The sequence below is a fragment of the Scaptodrosophila lebanonensis genome, unplaced genomic scaffold (assembly GCF_003285725.1).
Source record: "Scaptodrosophila lebanonensis strain 11010-0011.00,11010-0021.00 unplaced genomic scaffold, SlebRS2 tig00000080-arrow-pilon, whole genome shotgun sequence".
NCBI lineage: Eukaryota > Metazoa > Arthropoda > Insecta > Diptera > Drosophilidae > Scaptodrosophila > Scaptodrosophila lebanonensis.
This window is the reverse complement of record NW_022060561.1, coordinates 6,029,501-6,052,870: the sequence shown is the minus strand read 5'-3', so window position 1 is coordinate 6,052,870 and position 23,370 is coordinate 6,029,501. Positions and strand designations below refer to the sequence as shown.

The following is a 23,370-nucleotide window of genomic DNA, read 5'->3' as shown; positions in this document are numbered from 1 at the left end:
CAGAGCTTGATCCGCAGGCGCTTATTGCCGCCATTGTCACTGACTCGGGTCTGTCTGAGTCATCGGAGTCGGCGGTAACGTTAACCACAGATAATCTGCAACAACATGTCGCCACAAATGCGAGCACGCCGGTCACACAAGCCTTGCCCCTAGGCCTGAGCGTTATAGGCAGCAATAATTGTGGCACCACCGGTGGCGGCGGGAATGTTGGCCTGGCCGGCGGCAGTGTGGGAGTTACCAGCACTGCCGCAGTAATGGAAATGGGTCATTCAAGAAATTCCAGTAATACTAGTCAAGTAAGTTCACTTTTCGCCTAATCTCTATTACATATGATATGGCAACTTTATATTTCTGATCAGATGTCGAAAGGTTCGGGTTATAGTAGTTTTTCGCACAGTCAACATTCGAGGCAAAGTTCTGAGGGTGACTCGGGACATGCTAGGTAAGTTAACAGCAAGTGCCAACTATTTGCTTAGCTGTAAATATATAGTCTTGATAAATCAACAATTTTACCTAATTTGCCTACAATTCGCGTAAGCATACTTATTATACATATTCAATTTTGTTCACTACTATGTATGCTCAGCCCTATATGCGCTATATATGCTAAGCCTAAATTGTGTCTAAAAAGCGTAACTTACACATCTACACCATATACTCGAATACTGATGTACACACATGTGACTTAACCCAACATTTGATAAGCATAATGCTCATCGAATGTGTACTAAACTGTAAATCACACCTTAACCACCATACATACAAAACACATACAACAACTTGTACTTTACTGCAACATACTTGTGTACCAGAAATGCTGCAAGTTCTACTCTCTTTTATTTAATTCATTAGTTTTTAGTACATTTTTAGTTCCTTAAAACGGCATTTATTATGCTGTCAGAAATACATCTTATATTTTAGTATTATCTTAGTTTTTAGTACATAAGAGTTCTGTTTAAATCATTACTGCTTTTGATTGTAATATTTGCTATAATTTTTACAAAATAACTTCAACTTATTGATTGGCTTCAAGTTAGTTAAAACGTGTTGCAACTGTACTAAATGTTTTTAGTACATTTTATTGAAAATCTTTACTAAGCACTCTCTGAAAGGTTCAAATGCGAATTTTTAATTAATATAATGAAGGGGTTTTCTGCAAGGCTTAGCGTCCTTGAATTGGTCTTTATGCATAGTACACTTAAGTCGTGCACAGCTATTGATTGATCTGAAAATTGCGTACTAATTTAGTACACTTTAGTTTGACAGAGCTATAGCTCGAATATGCTATTTAATCTGCTTTCATTCAGTACCTAATACACTTCACATTTTGGTGCAATTTCGGTTTTTAGACCCATTCACAAACAGCAGTGGAATATTTTTCCATTAAAAGGGCAAAACTATTTTTTCCTCAAGCCAAGCAAACTCTGTCCCCTTGGGTAGTCCACAATACAACACCCACTCAATAACACGCTCGTGGCAATCCGCCCTCGCATACAATGCCCTGCGTCAGAGCCCACAAAAATGCTCCATTCAATTATGTTATGCAAATTTTGTAGTCAGTGGCGGCGGATGCTGCATGCAACAAATTTCATTGCAAAGTTTAAGGTCAGACGATGACAAGTGCAGGAGCGCCAACACTCGCACACACATATCCTTGTTAGTGTGGCCAGACTAGCTGTCTGTGCCGCTGGGCTGACGTTACGGCCTTCTGTGCTGGCAATGTTTGCGTTTTGGCTGCATTTCAAATAAAAACAAAAAAAAAAAAACGCAGAAACATGCAGTCTGTTATTAGAAGCGGCCACGGGGGCGAAGGCATTGTAATAATAACATGCACAATATGAAAATTGTTGAGCTTTCTGAACCTACAGAGCAATGTTTTGCTAAAAACATGTCGCTGATGACTTCATCATCAGCCAGCGGCCTGACTGGCGTCATGTGGGGCGCCAAAGGTCGCCCGTCTGACATTTGTTGAAGTTTCTTTTTATTTCCCATTTTTTGGAAACCAAAGTAGAAGGCATAATGTTAAATGGGGCTCTTTTAATATGGCTTTTAAATGCCAAATACATGTTTAGCCTTGGGCCATAAATACATTTAGTCTTGTAAGGACTAAAAAGGGTTAGCGATTGACATGAAAAGATTGACATTCCTTTATTTATAAATTCCTAAAAATGTGTGGGCTCGATTGAATTACACGAAGTTGTATAATGTCTATATAATTTGTAATGCAATTTTTATTTATAAATCTCAAATTTTAAAGCTATTGGCTATAATTTTAAATGCTTCTTCAAAGCTGTACTCGTAAATAAATAAAAAATATTCAACGAACGTATTTTAATCTCTTTTCTCACTCTTAAAAAAGAATATTTTTAATTATCGTAATTACTTCTTGTAATATAAATGTTTCATAATAAAATAATTAATTTATTTTTGTTCTATATTTTAAATCATTTTACAAAAGAAGCCAAATTAAAACCAATTATTTCCTTATTATAAAATGCTACGATTTTTAATTATTATACAAATTCCTTTCAAAATTTATAAACATAATTTATTTGAATTTAAACTATTATTTTTTTGAGACTATTTCTCAATTGGAAAAATCAGTTTTAAAAGTGAATTGAAAAGCTAATTGAACGTTGTTGAATAGTTTGCAAGATTTATATGGAATCAGAAAAAGCGTTCTTTGAGTTCAAAATGTTTTTAATTGGTGATAGAAAACTTTTCCTGATAAAAGTCATAACAGGAAATGTTATCTAGATCTAGGTATTACTAAACATTCCATGGGGTCTATGGTAACTTTCGGTGTAATATGGTTTGGTCTAATGGTAGCTCCTAACTTCTTCAACTTAGTTTATGTTAATTAACAGCGGCATAGCAGCGCGCTGTTATGTTAAGCATTTTAGTTACATTTTATGTTTAACTTTAGTTTGGCAAATTGATTTAATATTTTTTATTTCTTTCTTTTTATTTTCTTAACCACTATTTTTGTACATATAATGTAATAAAAACTCAAATAATAATAATAATATTTGCAAAAACGGGTAAATGGCCAACTAACCAACATCACAAATACCATATTAACGTAAATGTAATTATAAACTACCACCGCCACGTACGTCGCCCAAATCCAAAACAATAGTCGTTTTAGAAAATCCGTTTCTCTACTCAATAGACTGAATCAGAGAGCTATAAATGCCATGAAATTGAATATATCGACATCGCTGCGACATCATCAGTCAACCAAAACGACGACACCCACATCCTCAGGTTCGCCCTCGTCATCGCCTCCGCAGCAGCGAGGACTGCCAGTCCTATCGACGGCACATCAGGCGCAACTAAACCTCAGCACCACCATCGAGTATGTGAGCGAGGAGCTGCTCTATCAGACGCCCAACGCCACAATGAGCGCTGCGGAGCAAATGCACAACTTTGAAGATTTTCGCACACCACTGGCCGAGATGCCGATGCCGAACTTGAATGCACCTCTCACGTCCCCCAATGGTGGTGGTGGCCTGACACCCTGCTCCACTTATCGCAGTGCCGCCTCACCCTCCCATGCGACAGCCTACTATGATAGCGGCGAGACGAGCGAATCGGACGAGTACATGAACGAGGACTCCGGTGATAATGATTCGGGTCTCGAGGAAAACTTCCACACGCCACGCGTGGCCAAAATCAAATCCATGGAGAATCTCTCCATACTTGAAATGGAATTTCACAAAGCCTCGCAAGAGCTGGATCGAAATTCGCCGCGTCGTCTAAAAATGCTCGCCGAGCATGCGCAAATACCGAAAATGAAGTCACTGAACAATCTCTGCTTCGATGATTACTCGGAGCAGGCTGTGCGTGAGGAGTTCACGCGCATACGTGAGGAATCGCTGGAAGAGCGCTTACGTTTCCAGCAGCAGCATCATCTCCAACACCCACACCATTTGCATGCTGGACATGGACTTGGCCATGGTCTGGGTTACTCGCGCAAGAACTCAACCGCCTCGACTACGTCGTCGGGCAAGCTTTTCTTGAAACATCAGACTAAAGTGGGCAATGCCAAGTTTATTGGCAACGATCATGACACTCCACAGCCTCATTATCCCATACAGAAAATGCGCTCCATGGGCACCATACCGGATGTGGTGAGCGAGCGTGTGGAGGCAGATCCATTTCTCACTCCCACCTCAGAGCGCAAGCCGAACTTTCCACGTCTCATCCAGTCGGCGGAGAAGCCGACGCTGGGCACCAGCTATGTGAACCGCTTACTTACCTATGATCAGGTAGATTCGCCTGCGCACAGTTCGCATAATGATGTCTATCGATATGCACCAACTACGGCAGCAACCGCAACACCCTTGGAGTCCATAACTTCCAATGTATCCTTTATGTCTCGGACGCCCTTCGAGCGCGCCTATCGACGCAGCATGCTGCAGAGTTCGACGCCATTGCGCGAGGGCGAGGCCTTGAACACAGTGGGATCACTGCCACACGCCATTTTGGCCACCCAGGAGGCGTATATTGTGCGACCACATTCCACGAATGCTGCCTACGAGCTAATGAGGTGCGTCGCGTTTTTCATTTCTGATCTCTCTTCTTGCTTTCTCTAACCAAAACATTAATTAGCAACGTTTCATAGATAGTGCGTTTCTTGCCGTTCTTGTTCTCGTTATACCGTATACCGTTAGGGTTTATAATCCATGTTTCGTTCGCCATCCATTCTCGCGCTCGCTTGTTTCGCGTCCCTTGCTCCTGTCATGAGAACGCCATTTCCCATTAACTTTAATCATATTGCATTACTCGTTATTGTTATTATTGTTCTCGTTCTTATTTTAGTTTGTTACGTTTCGTTCTATTACCATTTCGTTTCGTTCCGCAATTGTTTCAAGTTTCGGTTTGTACTAATCATATTGCTGGTTTAGCTCTAATCTAAGCTGAAGGAGCACACAATATTAAGTCTTAAGCCACCTCGTAAGTTAAGTGCAAATTTTCTAATCTCACCCGTTTCAATTTTGGGGAATCTATGGGCGCACACTGCACATTGTACAGTTAAGCTAAGCTGGAAAAGCGGCATCTAACTGGAGCTTTGGAAACCCTACAAATAACTCCCATTTGCATAATTGGGTCTTAGAAATCAATAATATTTGGGTAGTTTTGAACAACACATTGTACATGTTAACAAGTTGTGACAGATTTTTAAAGAAAATGAAACTTACATTAAATGCGAACAGATCTTGTAAGGTTCTTTATAAGAAAAAGGCGCCCGAAATCGCTCAAAAAATAAAATGCAGATGTAATTTTTTCCTACAATCTATTTAAAGTTCTTTAGTTAAGAAACTGGAAAGCTTTTTCCTTGAAAACTAAAAATTGTTTTCTTCAATTCATAAAAATATTTTCTCAAAAATATATATACTTCTCTTTAGATTTCTCTCAACAACATTTTTTATAACGTAAAATAAAATTTTTTAGGGGCGAAATATTATTTCTACTTAATGGTTAGTAAATTGCTTTAAACTTAAATGAAATTGCCAGTTTTCTAAATTAAGGAAAACCTATTCCATATATAATCAAATAATACGCTACAAGTATGTATAACTAAACAGAATATTTTATAAAATGGAAAGGTAATTTTTTAATGAAAAATCAATTTTTTAAATAATTTCTTAATCTAAGAGCAAAATGCAATAACTTTTAGAAATTTTTAAATTCAGCTAAAGTTCCCGTTCTGAAAACTATTAGATCCATCTATGTATATAATTAAAAAAAAATTATTTCTAAATAGGAATATTTTAGAAAGCACTACATTTAAAGGTGGTTTTTAAATTTTAAAAATTAATACTTTTCGGTAAAACTTGGAAGTCTATTTTGCTAAATGGATCCTGTCCTGGTTTTGTCAATTTAAGTACAATATTCCATTCGATTTTATTCAGAGGGTCCGATTGAATTTACCGGAATAAAGCTATCTAATTTTATTAGTTCAAGTTAACGGATTAAGGGAATTAGAATTTTCATGTTACAATTTTCATACAAATCCTTAAATTCAAGGCTTAATTATTTGCTTGTATAACCGAATAAGGAGCTTTAAAGGTATTTTCCAAATTGATTCTGCGAAACGTGTCACAGAATCTCACGAATAATTGACTCTCAGTCCATTTATTTTTCTTTCTTTCTCTTCTCCCTCAATTTAAATTTGTTATTTACCTGGCCATAAAACAATCAAATCCCCACCATCTCCTCCCACCTGCTGGCCATGTCAAAACACACAGACGAACGTCGCCGTCGTCGTCGTCGTGCAGGAAACGCTTTTGGCCTTAAGGTCAGTAAGCACTGGCCTCCTAAACTGGGCCAAGGATGTGCGCAGGTTCGCAGGGCAGCACCAGAACCAGCTCCTGCCACTGCCACTGCCACTGCGACAGCTCTTCTCGTGATTGCAACTCGCATGTGTCGTTTGGTCACTCGACAGTCACAATTGCTGCCCACAACTCAAGCAGAGAGTTCAAATTTCTGCTGTCTGTAGTAATTTTTTGAATTTGAATTTTGCTTCCCGAGACTTGTGGGACGCTGGTGCTACTGGTGCTGCCTCTCAGATTTTAATGCGCAATTTTAAATTCAATTTGGATCTGTGCTGAATTTACATACCAACTCATGGGACAGGGAAGAGGGGGGCAAATATGTCGAGCTTTAAATTGTCGTTGCGTGCATTTAGCTTGAATGACCATTGCCATGTTTGAGGTCAGGGTTGTTGAGCACTGAATTGTGTTTTTGCTTGCATGCTGCCGGCGCGTGTCCACTGGGGAACCGACCTCTCTGTGTGATAATGGATAATGGCACTCTATTTCAGTTTCACGAACTGACAACAACTCCAAGGTGGGCGTTATGATAATTTAGTTAGTTGGGAGAATAATGATATCATCACAGCAAAAGGACATAAGCTATTTTAACTGTACAAGTATATCTGTAGAAATTCTTCGGCTAATTTGCTTCGGCTAATTTGTTAATACATAAATTGTGTATATTTGATAGAAATGGATATGAAAGATTAATTGTTGATGATGAACGGAAGGAAACTTAAGAAAGATCTTGAAATGCCTCTCTATCTTTTCCCCAAAAAAGGGCCTATATGGAGTTAAATGGTGGGTTAATAGATATTTCGTTATTTCCCACAAATAGACTTACACGAGGTGATAGTAAGGCAAGCGAATTTTCGACATTTGTGCAATCAATTTTTGAGAGGGGTCCGCAACCGTTAATATATAAATTTATTAGCAATGATTATAAATGACTTGACAATAATAAGCATTGAACCTGAATTCAAACTGTAGAAAGCGGGAGCAATCATTTAAAAAAATGCAATTTGTTATCAAAAAATACTTGTAGTTCGTCGTATGCTTAAATTTAAACGCCAATTATTTTTAAAAATACAGAAAACTGTAAAAAAAAAAAAATTCAAAGCCACTTAATACAAGAGCAACAGTTTTCCACAAATGGGCTTAAATCAGGCCAAATGATCGGAAAACAAGGAAATTTTAATTTTTTATGGTATAGATTTTTTAGAGCAGTCATTAGAATGGTAGTGAGATTTATTCTAGGCGCTTCCCATATCTGTTGATTACTGATTACTGCTTTCATTTAAGTTGATCGCTTGAGCTAAAGCGACAAAGTAATGTGCTTTTTTTTTGCTTTTTTCCACAACAACAGTGTTGTTGTCCAATCAACTTATTTGAATAACAGGATTTTGTTGATTTATTATTCTACATTAACTTATAATTCTACACAATCTTCAAACCCAACCGCCACACAGTAACACTTTTACATACACAAATACACACACACATAGTTACCTATATAGAATATAATTATCTTATCATATAGAACGCATACAAGAAATAAATTCAAGTGCTTCTTCCCCCTTAAACAACAAATATTTGTTGCATCCCCTTTTGAGTTAGAAAGCCATTAAATGAAATCATTTTACTCATTCAATATATTGTGCATATTTTGCCAATTATTTTGTTTCTTGTACTCTCTGTAATTGCGCTTAAAATTATATTTAAAACAACAACAACAAAAAACAATTTGAAATATAAATAAATCCTGCCTTGGGTGCGTAACCCAAAACAGAAGCTTCAGCGGCGTGCCGCGTCGCTTGTTCGACGGCAACAGTTCCGTGAATCCAGGCAACAACAGCAGCAACATGGCCAGCAGCAGCAACAACAATCGCCAGCAGCAGCAGACAGGAACAACTGCGAGCACTTCCGCTGGTTTTATGGTCGGTTCGAGCTCTCCGTGCGGCACCCTGGCGAGCATCCATTCGAACCACTCGGCCTCATCCTCCAATGGCAGCAACAGCAGCAGCAGCGGCGCCCTCATTACCTTTCAGTGTCATTCCGGCGCCGACACCGTGGATGCCCCTCAGCACCAGCACCAACACCAGCACCAGCAGCATCAGCAAACGTTAGTTGGTTCACCCGGCATGAGTGGCAACAACGGCATCGCTGTCCTTCCACTTAGCCACAGTGGCAACGGCAGCAATCCTCGTCTAGGAGGCGATGCACTCAGCTCGCTCGCCGCCAGCCCCACAGATGCATGCAGCATTCGCTCGAATCCATCGGCCGCCTCGCTCTTGCTCTCCACATCGGCCGCCGCTGCCGAGGCGTCCGCTCACGCCTCGGCCACCACCATGTCCGTGTCGGGCGCAACGCTATCGCCGCTTGCCACTACCCAGATCATCCGCCGCCCCAGCGTCACGATGATGTGCGTGCCACAAATTTTATTTTGCGTGCCTCCTAGCATTAGTCCATAAGTTCTCTATTCTTTGTATTACTCACGACTTATGTTTGGAAAGAGTCCAAAAATTAATGGTTCAAATCTTAGGAAGAGGAAGAGATGCTATTATTATTTATGAAAAGGTTGGGAAATGGCGTGGCAGTTACTATTAGATTTTCTTTTCAGCAACTTCAGCTTTACTTTTTTGCTGAGAAGGTGAACAAATCGACTAAGATTAAGAAGGCAATATTTCTATGATAGGGTTGTACAAAACTTGTTAGAGAAGAAGATCTATACAGTTTAAAGGCACGATATTAAAGCGATATTTCTAGAGGAGGGTGTTAAAAACCCTGTTAGGGACGTGCTCGTTTCTCCGTGTCCGATAAGTCTGTTTTGTTCCTGCGAGTAGCAGGACAATCGAAGTGGAGATAAAACTCAGCAACTAGAAGCGCTTCTTAGTGCAAACAATTTATAATTAGGCTTAAAATTGTATCTTTAATGTTTTCATCTGAACAAATTGGATGGAAATATTTCTATAGTATATGAATCATCATAAGAGTTATAGAGTCTAACCATAAAGAATTTGGTATTTCCGTTTATATATACATACATACTATATATCATTTATCAGAACCCATAATTTTTGGACTCTCTTTAATATCTTGGTACTTGTAATGTGAACGCTAGGCTCTTTAATTTTTTTAGTGCATATCGGAAATGTTATTTGTATTGCTCTTAAGTTTATGATATTGTTGTAAACTTTTTTTTTAAGTAGCACCTGGGCATGTTTTAAGACAATTAATCTATTCTCTGCTTTTAAATACGTTCTTAAATTATTTAAAACTATATATTTCCTTATAGACTTACAGCTTAACTCTACCATATAGGCTTGAAAAATTCATAGCCGTTTGTGGAAATATTATTTTTTTTTTTAAACAAAAATTCTTCTTCATCTTAAGTCGTTTTACAACAATCGCCTTAATGTTGATACCATATTAATTGGAATTCGATAATTCAATTGTTTTACCTTTGGCAGCAGCTTTAAAAGTGCCAAAGTCCGCTATTGTGATTGATACTATACCTTCAATAGTTTTATGTTCGCACTTATTATCGTTCCCACTTTAACATACTCTCTATATCAAGATCATCATTATAAAGCCATTGATAGGAAACATGTTCTTCAATTTAGTCACTTTATTCATCTATGTATCAGAGAAGAAATTACAGACCATTGGCTATAGGATTTATTTCCTCTATTTGGCAAAATCAAGTAATCTGAAATTGTACCTTCCATGCTCATATATTCGTACTCAACATATTTTCAATGATAGATAGATACCTTTCAAAATAAACAATACCTTAAAACATCTTTCGTTATTAAATAAGGGATAGAAACACTTAGTGGTAGAGATTTTGGAAATTGATTTCTTTGCCACGTTTTTACAGTATTTTCTCTGTTACCATTTGTAACTGCTGAGGAGCTGAAGAAAGAGCGAGCACTCTATAATTGTTTGTTTGATACATATAAAATATTTTGGTATTTTTTATTAAAAGATGTTTGTTGTTTTTATAATTATTATTAAGTTTACGTTTTCTCTATGTGCCTTAAAGTTTTATAAATATTATTAAGAATCCTTTGAAACCCCCTCCCTAGTTGTGTCGCCTAATAATGTCTGCAAATATGTTTGTCTGCAATCCGTTGCAATATTTTTGGCTTTTCTGTGTTGGATATATTTGCATGGGCATGTCCAGTACCTACGCCTAAGTTTTAAGCACTTTGTATTGTCCCGGCGTGTGTTGTTCTATTTTTTTCTGTTCAAATGCTAAGATGATCACACCTTGCACCAGCAGCGCATTTTGTGTGTACGGCTAGCGAGCACTAGAACCCCCCCCCCCACCATCCGAGCATCTTTAAAACACACTATACTTAACTTAAGATATTTACTAACGAAATTTTTAACTTACTCGTAATTCATCTGCAGGAATCCCAGTTCCGGCTCGTTAGTTCTAAGTGAAACAGGATCTCTAGATCGCACGAAAACCAGCGGCGAGAAACGCAAGAAGGGGGCCCTGGACGATGGTCCGCGCGTTTCGGATCGCGTCGAGGAGACGCGCGTCAATCCAAATTCATTAATCGATGAGATATTGAAGGATACGAAACTGGATCAATTGGAGGAGTCGGCGGAGAGTAAGTGCAGAGAACCCATTCCCAGCATAAGAACAGCCTACTTAACTGCTAATTCGCTCCCATTACAGCCTCCGGCCTACAACTGTATATAGCGCGTGATGGAACCGCCTCTTTGGGAGGTCACGAGGTCAAGTCGAGCGTGCGTGCGGGTGCCCTGAAGCAGGTCGTCATGGACGATCGAAGATAGTAGCGTCAACTGAACACATATGTACTACATATAAATATAGGAAGCGTGTATGTGCTTTGTATAATGTTTTAGGAGACTAACAACTACAACAACAACAACAGCAGCTACTACTACTACAAGCAACAACAACAGCTAATTGTGTGTAATGCAACTGAATGTAATAAGAAATTAAACGCAAGCAAAAAGTGAATATATATAAATACGAGTATATAAACGTACGTCATCATGTCAACCCACACTATACTGAACTATCTATATATATTTATATATATATATACATACATACACAATGTAAAACTACTTAGCTATATATTACTATACTCTACTATATATGTATGTGTGTATACAGAATATTGTGTGTTAAACTATGTTAATTAACAGCAGCATCAGCAGCAATAACAGCGACGGCCATGTTAATTAACAGAGAAGGAAGCTGTGTGGCTTGTTGTGGGACAGTTGTTTGGTTTCGCAAAGGGTTGTCAATGTTTCCACTCTCTTTTTTTATTTAATTTTTTAACAAATGCTACATTTATTTTATTTGTTTTTCTGCCGCCACAACTGTCCCAAAACTGTCCTGAGCCAATTATTAATGGAAATAACCACAAAATTACATGTGAATATTTGAAAAAAACCAAAAATGCAACTTTTAAATTTTTAATTAATAAAATGCTTGCACTCTTTATATGTATAGAATTTATTAAGGCAGACACCTACAATGTCGGCTCATTAATTAACATAGAAAACATTTCAATGCATAAGTAGTGACAACAACAAAAAAGAAAAACACAAGAAAAAGTATAAAAAGAAAACCCAGAAAATATGAAAAACACGCAAATCTTCTTTATTTATTGCTTCCAAAACCAAGTCTTGCGCTCATCTACATAACAAATAACAAATATCCAAAGTAAAAACAAAATGCAAATTGCTATTTAAAGAAAAACATACGAGTAAATACAAAATTGCCATACACATTATAAACAACTAAAAATACATTAAACTATATATAAAGCAAATATTACGACAGTATTCAACAAACTTGCACTTCACACACACATATTCGCGACTTGTTTATTTGCATTTTATTTTGTTTTTATCACAGTTACATTTTTACATATTTGTTACACCTTCATTGTATATTACCAATATTTTTTTAAAAACAAAATAATCAAATCAAACTAGCGAGTAGTTAGCATTTTAAATTGTGAAATAATGCGTAAACGACACAGCTAAAGCGGATTGAGAGATGTGTGATTGAGAAATCTTTGTAAAATACGTATTTCAACAATTCTATGTTTTATTGTGCATTCACAAAACAGTTTTATGTAAAAATGAATACAAAATTCTTACTGTGTTTACCCTTTTGTATGATATACTATTTGATATATGGAAAGAAAATGAAAACAATGCAAAGAAATTGTTAAGTATATAAATGCAATTAGTTCTTAGCTATATTTTATGTTAAACAACAACAACAACAAACAAACAAACAAAATGTATGTAAAATTGCTTTAGTTATTTTTGATAATTTGTAAAAAGAGTAAAAGATAAAGCCGAAGCTCCAGTTAGTTTTATAAATTGTATTGTATATGGATTTAAAAGCAAAACGTGCGGTTTGAAATTGTCAAGTGCATAAAAATATATTTGAAAAAGTATAATGTCTGTGGATTTGAAGTTGGCTAGAAATGTGGTTGGCAGTAATTAGAAAATATTTCTTACACAACATTTGCAATATTTATTGATAAAATTCTAATCTTCGATTGTCAATTGTTAAGCATTGGAATTAAATGCTTTAGCATTTCTATCGCCCAGGCGTACTTTAATCTGTTTATAAACTCTATAAATACAAATTTATTGCCAACTACAGTCTAGAACTGCCAACAATATTTCAGCCAATTCGCAAACCTTTTTGGGGGCACTTTGACAGCACAGAGTCGAGCTGAATTTAAGAAAAAAAAAAAGAAAACAAAAACGAGAACTGCATGTGAAAAAGAATTACCAATAAAGTGAAAATTGAAACGCAGAGTACATTAACAGTTTATTTTAGCTGCTCTTTCACAAATCGAAGGTACGTTCCGCCCTCAGCCGCTAGCACAAACGTTTTCGGATCGAATCTCATTTCAGGCAACGTGCGGTCGCAAGTCTCGACGCGATAATTCTTAAGGATGTAGAACAGGCCGACCTTAATCTCCAGCAGTCCTAGTATAGTTCCAATACAACCGCGTGGACCAGCGCCAAACGGTAAATAACTCGTCGGTGTGTGCTGCTGACGCTCCTCGGGCGAAAAACGCTCCGGATCAAATTTATTGGGTTCCGGCCATAGCTGGAAAGGAGAGGACATGAGAGACGATGAGCTCGTGGACTAAAACGTATAACTTGTGGGTCGACCTTCCCCCAAAGGGGAAAGCAGACCTGATGAGTCTATAAATATAACTACTAAATAATGCCTACCTCCGGATCTCTGTGCAGGCCCAAGACGGATATGTATACAGGCGTGCCACGCGCCAAACGTGTCGGACCCCAAGGTTCCAAATCGTAGCCTTCGCTGGCGTTACAGCAGCGGTCCAAAAAGGCGGTGGGGGGATATAGACGCAGAACCTCGTCCACCACTTGCCGCAGGTAGGGCAACGAGCTGAGGGATTCATAGCTCAGCTGCGTATTACTGGACTGCTGGAGGGCGGCTTTAAGTTCGTCACGCAAATTCCGTTGAATCTCAGGGTGCTTGGCGAGCTCGTAAAGGGCGAAGGTTATTGTCGAGGAGGAAGTGTCGAAGCCCGCCAGCATCAGAAATGCTGCTTGAGCCACATAAAAGTCCTTCTTGTGCACCACACTGTCCATTGGATGGGTGCGTTGCAGCTGTAGGAAGATGTCAATCAGATCATTCCTCTGTGCTCCGGTGGTGGCTCGTTCGCCCATTATGAAGTTCATGGATTTGCGCATGAAGCGTTCGTACTCCGTGGAGAAGAGATGCGCACGCATACGCCGCACCCAGCTGGGAAAGAAGAAGATGGTGAAGAGATCAAGAATGCGTTTGGGACGCGGAGTGTTGACCTCAATGCACATGCGTCGGAAATCCGCATTCGGTTGCTGCAGGCTGTGCGCTTCAATCCCAAAGGCCAATGAGGATATAATATCGGTGGTAAAGAGCGCACACAACTCCTTCACCTCCACCACCTCACTGATGCCATTTCCTGCCTCTAGACGCAGCTCCATATGCTCCTCCAGCTGATCTCCAATTTGCTGCAACAATCCATACATTTGACGCACCTTGTTGGCCGCAAAGAAGGGCGTAAAGATTTTGTGTATATCGCGCCAAACCTCGTATTTGGCGAAGAACAAGTTCTGCGAACCCATCGTATCCCCCACAGGATCTGTGGTCTCAAAACGACTCGAGAATTGCGCAAAATCCTCCACAAGTATGCGTTTTATGAGCGTTGGCTCCCGCAATAGAATCGCATGATTATGTAGCACATGAATCCCGACATAGGCCTCCCCCACGGCCTCGGGTGCTTCGTAGAGCTCCCGAAACTGATCACCAAAGCAGCAGCGATAGCGCAATAAACGCCAAACATTTCCCACTATGGGTGTGGCTGGGATGTGCGGCACATTACGACGCTTCCAGTAATTGTAGTGGTGACGCTGCCAGAGCCAGCCGAGAATTCCGAGCACCACCGCGCCACCACAAACCGCAAATGGAAGCAACGCCAGCAACAACAACAAGCCAGCGACGCCAACGCACGCGGCTCCAATTAGTATTATAATTCCCAGCACAATGATCATTTTGCGACTGCAAGAAGTTCAGTCGTCGTGCACTCACGACTGCAAAACGTCAACTGATAACCAGTATCGCGCCTTCCCGGGTCCAACGCACTGCAATGGAACGGCCTATCAACTAGGCAGTAAGATTACGTAAGATTACGACTACATTACAGTTTTTTATTACTTGCAGGCAGGGTTGCATTTGAATTTATTATTATTTATATTTTAATTTTATGATCACATTTATTTATATTTTTATACCCTGTATATGTCCTTTTTGATGTTCCGACAGCTGTCCAAATGAGCAAAATGAGCATGAAAACGATAGTATAAGCCAGGAGGAGCAGAAGGAAGGAATTAATTATATTATAATATTAATAAAATAGGTTATAATAATAATGATGGATGTCCTTTTTGAAGTTCCGACAGCTCGTCGAATGAGCAAAGTGAGAAGGCAAACGAAAGTTTAAGCCGCGAGGAGCAAAACGAAGAAATTGATTGTAAGTATTATAATAATAATAAAACTTATACATAATAATAATTAGAATAAAAATATTGATGGATGTCCTTTTTGTGTCCTTTTACATGTACATTTTATTTCCTATCCTTTATTTTTCCTATGCATGTATCTAATTTAAATTAATAATAAGAACAATAATTATTAATTAATTTAATTTGTAAATAAAAGAAAATAAAAATGAATTCAAATATATTTTAAATCGATTTTTGTTTATTAGTGCTGTGGGTGAGGGGCCTGAGGAGGGTGGTTATAGGAAGTACCCATATAGCGGACTCATAGATACACAAACTTCAGTTTGACCGACGGCCAAAGTGGCCGCGTTTGCTAAAAACCAAAATCTGAAGTACCAGGCGAACATAAACCAACAGCAAGATGCATTTTTTTTGTTAAATTTAAAATTAAATTCGACTGCCTAAAAGTATGCTACACTTTTCGTAAAGTTAGCCGGTCTTCACACCTTTTAGCAGCTGGGGCACAAACCAGTTTACCAAATGGGTTTGAAGCCTGCCTGCAAAATGGTTTAAAACTTGGCTACATTTATTTTTTAATTTTTTAAAGAATCGTCTTGCTGCTGCTTTATGTTCGCCTAGTACGTAGCCAAGATGCCAGTTTGCAAACTAAGTACAGGGCATCTACGGCTTTCCTAAAATTTATGAAACCGCCTGCAAATGCTAAAATCCAAAATCTGAAGTACTAGGCAAACATAAACCAGCAGCAAGAAGAATTTTTAAAAAATTTAAAATTAAATTCGACTGCCTAAAAGTATGCTACACTTTTCGTAAAGTTAGCCGGTCTTCACACCTTTTAGCAGCTGGGGCACAAACCAGTTTGCCAAATGGGTTTGAAGCCTGGCTGCAAAATGGTTTAAAGCCTGGCTACATTTATTTTTTAATTTTTTAAAGAATCGTCTTGCTGCTGCATTATGTTCGCCTAGTACGTAGCCAAGATGCCAGTTTGCAAACTAAGTACAGGGCAGCTACGGCTTTCCTAAAATTTATGAAACCGCCTGCAAATGCTAAAATCCAAAATCTGAAGTACTAGGCGAACATAAACCAGCAGCAAGAGGTTATTTTTTAAAATTAAAAATTTAATTCTGCTCCTGTATGGTATGCTACACTATTTTTTAACGGCGGCCGGTTTCAAACCGAGTTTCAAACCAATAGAATATGAAATAACTAATTAGATAAATAAGTTGCAGCGGTACAACTGTAATGAATGTAAATAAAAAAGGACCCTTTTTTTGACTTGCTTATGTTTGCCTGAAGTTGAAGGATTAGGATCAGATCCGGCTTCCTGCAGCAAATCAATAAAAAAGACAAAGGTTGTTATATTTTAAAAGTTGTTTTATTTGAAATAAAAAAAAAATTGCATGCATCATTTGCCTTATGGTAAGTGAACATTTTAAGGATAAAGGATAAACGCAGCTCCTTTTACAAGAAGAAGAACAGGAACAGCAATAAATATAAGAAAGTCATTTTTGTTGCTTTTTATAATAATATCAATACATTTCTTGTTTGTTTACAAATTAAAATAACAATTAATTTTATAGTTACATATTTTATAATAAAAGTAATAATTAATTTATTATTACTTAAAAATAATTAAATTGTATAATTAATTTGTTATTTATTCTTGTATACATAAATAAACTTCTTATTTGTATACAAATTAAAATAACAACTAGTTTTGAATTTGGTATTTACATACAACTTAAAACTTATTTAATTATTAATCTGTATTATCGCTTTGTTTGGCAAAAGCAGAAATTTATTGTGGAACATCATTTGAAGACAGCTAGCCGGTGGCTGATAAATAAGGATAAGAACAGCATAGTATTTATCCTTGCAGTGGGCGCAGCTGCGTAAGAGCCCCTATCATGTTCCCTCCTGAAATGGGCCCATTTCACACACAATACGCCCGGTGGTTCTACGATCCCCATTGAAGATGGAGGACGTACTTATCTCAACATGACATGGACATCGTGGCCAGCAACAAGTGCTTATATAAAGCCACAGATATCATGCGGGGGTACCTGCAGGGCTTCGAAATGCGGGCAAAGCGCTAGGACATCGGCATTAACCGAAGAAATGCAACTATGTCCTGGCGCCTGCTTGTGGGACCAGCAGTTAAAGCAACTCAACAGCTACAAGCTCTCGCTCGATCTATCCTGTATTACTCCTACCTCGCCTACCTAGGGAGAATTCTAATTCTGCACTCCAAAACATTATGCTCGTTGACTGGTCCATGAGAACCGTTAATATCGAAAAAGACCAAGAAGTATTCAAAGTTAGTGACTTCATTAACGAGCTAGCTGCACAGTACATGGGGCGGTTACGGACCCATGAAGATGTCTTACCATGGCGTGTGAGGAGCAGACTCGGTCGGCCTTGCATTAGATTTTTATGCACTATAAGTAAATATATAAAATTAATTAGTTAATTCCATAAGCCTTTATTAAATAAAAACAGTACAACTTATCTATATATAAAAAACAGTTTGTACTGACTAATCAAACGGTAAAAGCTAGGAAGCTGAAATTCGGGCTTAAGTGTCCTTTCATAGTGAAGGTGGGCGATAAGAAGCGGTTTTTGAAGAATCGAGCTCAAAGGGGAGAATCTAGATGCCATGTTTGGTTATTCTAGCTCTTATACTTTTTGAGATTGGACGGGCGGACAGGCAGACGGACATGGCTATATCGACTCGTCTTGTCCTACTGATCAATAATATACATATATACATATGTACTTTGAAACTTATAATTGTAAGCACATTTTAGTTAGCCCAGCAAAGACGGGCAAGACCTGCTGGTATGTACATATATAACCATAAGTAGGTACATATGTATGTGTTGCAAGTTGTAAGCGAAGAGGAAAGGGAGAATGCATGACTTGCCTATTTTCTAGATTTCCATCAAAACAGGCCTTCCGCTAACACTTTCTGAAAAGTCATTGACATATCAGACTTTAAATTTGCTTTCCATTTCTATTTTCTGGGCAGCTCGGTCACACATCACACTTGTCTTTTCCTAATTATAGTTAATAATAAGAAGTGGTTAATCGTCGTTGAAAATTCGGCAGACAGTGATATTTAAAAAAAAAAAAACAGAAAAAAAAAAACGGTTCCATCAAATCCTTTTCATTAGATTCATAATTCCGTGCTACTATGATTATTATTTTCTGATCTTCTTTCAACAAAATGCGGCAACATTCGCTGGTGTCGCGCGGCGTCCGTTTGTGTCGAATTGCTCGCCATCTTGGTTGTAAGTAACTGAAGCTTATCTGTAAATTCCCCCACATAATTGCATTTTAGTGCTAGGACAGAGATCTACTGGACTCAACTTTATACCACTGAGAGACACAGAGGCATTCTTTCCGAAATATGTGCTGGAGACACCCGTTCCATTGTATTACACAGGCCTACATTGCCACGTCAAGGCCTTGTTGTCGACTGCTTTAACGAGCACAGGGAAGAAGTCTGTGAATATGCCCCGAAGAGGGGGCAGAACGGGTTTCTCCCTACGCACTCGCAGATCACCGGTAACTCTACAAGCTTCGAAATCAAACTGTGCCTGGAAAGCAACTGCGAAAGCTCCACTGCTATTACCGACATCTAACTGCTGGTCCAGAATAATAGCGCCTCGATTTTGTAGCTCTCTACCCGACTGGGAAGAGGTGGACTTCGGCGAGAATGATCATTTGGTCGACGGCCTCACACAGTTGTACGACATCCAGGAGGCAATGCACGATGCCGCCGCCAGATTTCAGGATTCCAAGCCACTCGAAAGCGGTAAGAGCGCACGCAGTCGCTCCGAGCAGCGGGCCAGAGCTATTTTCGTGGATTCAGAACGGCCATGGGAGTACCAGAATGAACGGTACAGTCCCAGAAATCAGTACAGCATTCACAGACGTAACCAGTTACGCGGTCGTAGTCCTGGCACCAGAAGGGATCAGGATAATACCAATTACGGCCTAGGTGGTCACAATCCATCGGCTCAGTATACTGGCCGTCAGACAGAGGGCATGCAACCAAGTCAAAATCACAATCAGTCTCGTTCGTCACATAGCAGCACGGATCAGACGCTGGACAGAAAGAGGGAGTACGAAATATGGAAGCAGAACATGGAGAAAACATTCGACATTGATCGTCAGCGCACAGGACGAAGAGAACGTCGCATATCGCGATATCAGATTTCGCACTACGGGCAGGAGGAGCGCGCTAATTACGGCGACACGCCGATTCCGAGCAAAAATCAAAGTCGTACTCACAATAAATACTTCTCCAATTATGCGGGTGTGCCGGAGACAGGGCCAGGCGAGCCAACAGAACGCAAGGGAATGCACAACCGAAAGGAGCGCTACGCCGGTTATGCCGAAACGGCACACCAAAATGTTGCCACAGCGCAAGGGATGCAGCCTGAGGGGCGCAGACGTAAGGGTAAACAGAAAGAAAGAAGTCGTGCCGAATATGATGCCTTTATGGATAATATAAAGCAGAACTTCCGAAAGCAGCGCACATCTCGGTCGGAGCCGCGACCCGGACCCGCAGCCGCAACGGCTGTGATTAACGCACGAGTCCAGCAGATGCTCGCCCAGCAGCCATATGGACACATCAAACCTCCGCCACCCATTGGACCGCATTGGTCCGGCCCTAAAAGATCACAATTCCACAAATGGACAAGTGCTCGTGCCCCAAACTTTAATTACGATGTTGAGCACAGTGGCCCGGATGGGCTCGAGGATCTTGATAATGATCATCGCAGCACCCGGGATCGTTACGGCCATTACCACCTAGAGCCAGAAATGACAAGTTCTGTCAAATTTTCATCAGATCTCGAGCGGCGTCAACCCATCCAGGACTATGCGTCAGCCACCCCCGTTTCCAATACACATCATTACCACAAACGTAGTCAGCTTCCCTTCGAAACCCAACTGAAGGTGGATCGCTTGGCCCAGCAGGTGCGTCCGAAGCCCCAACACCTAATGCCGAAAACGAAAACCCACAAACACAGGAATTTAGATGATTTCGAGGACGATGAAGTGTTTGAACCAAATGTGTCACTCCGAGCGAAGACAGCTCGGCCCATGATCAGAGCGAGTAGGGTTCCCCTCACAAGGAGATCCGTTACCGAACGCCCGAATCGGCCGCGTAAAGCCTGGGAGCCTACAATAAGACCCGATCTACTCCATTTAATCAATATATCCTCATTCGAACCCGTGCAAGCGCGTCCGTCACCGCGAAAACGCAAGTCGCGAAACCTCGCGTCTGAGGAGAGCTACAGGCAGCATACCCGGAATCCAATTCCATCCAGCACGGACATGATGGGCGCCTTCTATACAGGACCCTATGAGTTGGTGGCCGGCCAACCGCTTCACAGCCGTCGTCTAAAGGGAGAAGACAGCCCCCAGCCACCGCGTGTCAGCTACTGGCAAGGAATGAAGGCGCCAGCTCATCCCCAGCCCGATGAGACGCCCGAAGAGAAACTCGATCGTCTCTATGACCGAATTTTCCAGAACGAATTAAGTAGACTAAACCAAGATAATGGTGCTGAAGAGGGTGAAGGCGAATGTGAAGGCGGCATCTAAAAGGTATGTAAATGCAGATAGAATATTTAACTTTATTTTTTCTATAAAATGAGATCTTACATAAGGAACATATTTGTCAAACGTAGGCAGTGTGTGAAAGGTAGACGTAGGCGCGATAGTCTTGGCACATCAAATGAACTTAGACATGCCCGTTTGTCCATCCGTCCGTCCGCCTGTATGAACCCCAAGAACTTTTGAACCATAACAGCTAGGGAGAACAAACTTGGTAAGTAGACTTGCCATATCTATATGCAGATTATGGTTACCATATACATGACCTCATTATTTTATTTAGCAGACATGGGAACGACTGCTGCAGAGAAGATTATTAAATAGAATTTAAACTTACGGTTTAATTCCAGTTTGCAAAAAACATTCCTAATGTAAGCTTTTTAACTTTTTTACTCGAAACTTTAAACAACGAAACGACTTGTGAGTTCAAACTTGGCTGAAAACGGAATTCAATTTCATATCATATGCAAAATTCTAGCTGCAAATGGTGTCGTTAATTAATTATAAATCCATTGATATTTTTAATCAAATTTTCTCTTAACTTGCAGGAGCCTAATGAAATAAACACAGGATTTGATGGAACTAAACACGAATGCCACCACGAGTTCTATAACTTTTTCAAATTTTCAGTTTTCTGTGCATTTCCAATATATATGAACTGAAAAATCGTACCTAAACATTATGGTACTGAGATGGGATGTTCTTGTATTGTTGCGCAATAATTGTGGATGTTTATTTCACAAGAATGGGTCACAAATGCGTCAAGGAATCGTAAAAATATTAACAACAATGACTCGTTCAGAAGTGTAAAAAGAGAAATATGTAATTCACAGTTCAATAAATGAGATGAGCCGCCTACCGTTATTTATAATTGTAAATTCTAATTAGTGTGCATAATTATAAATGTTTCGTTTTATCATAATAGCAATGAAATATTGTTGATTAGTTCATTTTCACAGCAATGTCGCCGCTAGTACTTCCCTATAAATTCAAGCTTTATAGGATCTTTAACAATTTGTTTTTACTAAAATAACGTTATCCAGCTTAGCAAGAATTTTTACATATTAAACTAAACGTAAGATCAACTTCTTTTATAACTTAACATTATTGTCGCAAAATTAAAGGTTGCTTGTTGCAAGAGAGGCAAAAAATTGCCATTGACTCTGTTATCTTAAATAATAATTCTCCACGAGTAAATTGAATACAAAGTAAAGTTAATTATTTTCCAATAACCAACACAATGAAAGCTTCTTATTATATTTCCGTTTTCTTTTGAACTTGTTCTTTTGGAAGAAAATGCTATGGCAGAATTAGCAAGAAGTTCAAAAGTTGCAGCAACCACCAGCAGAGAGGCAGGCAAAAAGTTGTCATTGACTGATGCCAACAACACGCGGTGTTCCCAAGCGGTCCCCCATCTAAGTACTAACCGCGCCCGACGCTGCTTAATTTCGGTGATCAGACGAGAACCGATGTATTCAGCGTGGTATGGTCGTTGGCGAATGCTGAGTGTTGGAAACTGTGTTTTGTGCTGACATTCCATTGCCACTGGATTCAAAAAAAAAGTATCTTTCAGATACGCTGAGTTGTATCTTAACATTTAAATACTTTCGTCCAAGTGCTTACTAATCGGTTGGGAGTATTTATAATTTCATTCCCTGTACCTGCTTTTCTTTTAAAATCGACTTAAATATTATTTTAATTTGCTTTTATAAACAAATCATAAGCTATGGTCCATTTCGTTCTTTGTTTCTTATGTTAAACAATAATTCTTCACGAATAAATTGAATACAAAGTAAAGTTAATTATTTTTCAATACCAACACAATGAAGGCTTCTTATTATATTTCCGTTTTCTTTTCAACTTGTTCTTTTGGAGAAAAAATGTTATGGCAGAATTAGCAAAGAGTTAAAAATAAAACACTGCTTAGAGAGGATAACAAAGTGTTGTGCGAGACAATGTTTCCCGAATTTGTTGCAGCAACCACCAGCAGAGAGGCAAAAAGTTGTCATTGACTGATGCCAACAACACGCGGTGTTCCCAAGCGGTCCCCCATCTAAGTACTAACCGCGCCCGACGCTGCTTAATTTCGGTGATCAGACGAGAACCGATGTATTCAGCGTGGTATGGTCGTTGGCGAATGCTGAGTGTTGGAAACTGTGTTTTATGCTTACATTCCATTACCACTAGATTCAATACAAAAGTATCTTTGAAATATGCTGAGTTGTACCTGAACATTTACGTCCTTTCGCCCAAGAGCTAACAGTACCTGCGTTTTTTTTTATAAACAAATTAAAAGCTGTGGGCCTTTCTTTCTTTGTTTCTTATTTTAAACAGTAATTGTTCGCAAATAAAGTGTTTGCAAAGTAAAGCA

At 39.2% G+C, this 23,370-nt stretch overlaps 3 protein-coding genes and 2 non-coding genes across 11 annotated transcripts in view; 2 read left to right on the top strand and 3 right to left on the bottom strand.

Annotated features, from left to right (window-relative positions):
• LOC115625764 (protein FAM102A) overlaps window positions 1-13,154 on the top strand; it is a 68,446-nt gene extending 55,292 nt beyond the window's left edge. For 4 of the 7 annotated variants that reach the window (XM_030520929.1, XM_030520928.1, XM_030520926.1 and 1 more), the window contains exons 7-11: window positions 4-296; window positions 360-442; window positions 3,140-4,552; window positions 10,737-10,942; window positions 11,011-13,154. In XM_030520929.1, the coding sequence (XP_030376789.1) occupies window positions 4-296; window positions 360-442; window positions 3,140-4,552; window positions 10,737-10,942; window positions 11,011-11,129 (2,114 nt within the window). In that variant the 3' untranslated portion in view covers window positions 11,130-13,154. Of the gene's footprint in view, window positions 1-3; window positions 297-359; window positions 443-3,139; window positions 4,553-8,109; window positions 8,743-10,736; window positions 10,943-11,010 lie in introns of all 7 variants that reach the window. The other 3 variants (XM_030520932.1, XM_030520930.1, XM_030520931.1) reach the window with 3 other exon arrangements.
• On the bottom strand, window positions 13,140-23,177 carry LOC115626109 (probable cytochrome P450 6t1). Its single transcript, XM_030521364.1, has 6 exons — window positions 23,171-23,177; window positions 21,688-21,854; window positions 20,109-20,214; window positions 19,902-20,052; window positions 13,578-14,913; window positions 13,140-13,449 (listed from the first exon to the last, which is right to left on the bottom strand). Exons 1-6 carry the CDS (start codon window positions 23,175-23,177, stop codon window positions 13,165-13,167), a joined length of 2,052 nt encoding a protein of 683 aa, XP_030377224.1. The 3' UTR covers window positions 13,140-13,164.
• Window positions 19,875-21,672, top strand: LOC115625765. The gene is made up of 2 exons (XM_030520933.1): window positions 19,875-20,990; window positions 21,548-21,672. The coding sequence occupies exon 1, from the start codon at window positions 19,881-19,883 to the stop codon at window positions 20,985-20,987; it is 1,107 nt and encodes a 368-aa protein (XP_030376793.1). The 5' UTR covers window positions 19,875-19,880; the 3' UTR covers window positions 20,988-20,990; window positions 21,548-21,672.
• LOC115626241 lies at window positions 22,378-22,496 on the bottom strand. The gene has a single exon (XR_003995577.1). It is a non-coding gene; the product is annotated as a 5S ribosomal RNA (ribosomal RNA).
• On the bottom strand, window positions 23,016-23,134 carry LOC115626237. The gene has a single exon (XR_003995574.1). It is a non-coding gene; the product is annotated as a 5S ribosomal RNA (ribosomal RNA).
• Window positions 23,178-23,370: the final 193 nt, after the last annotated feature.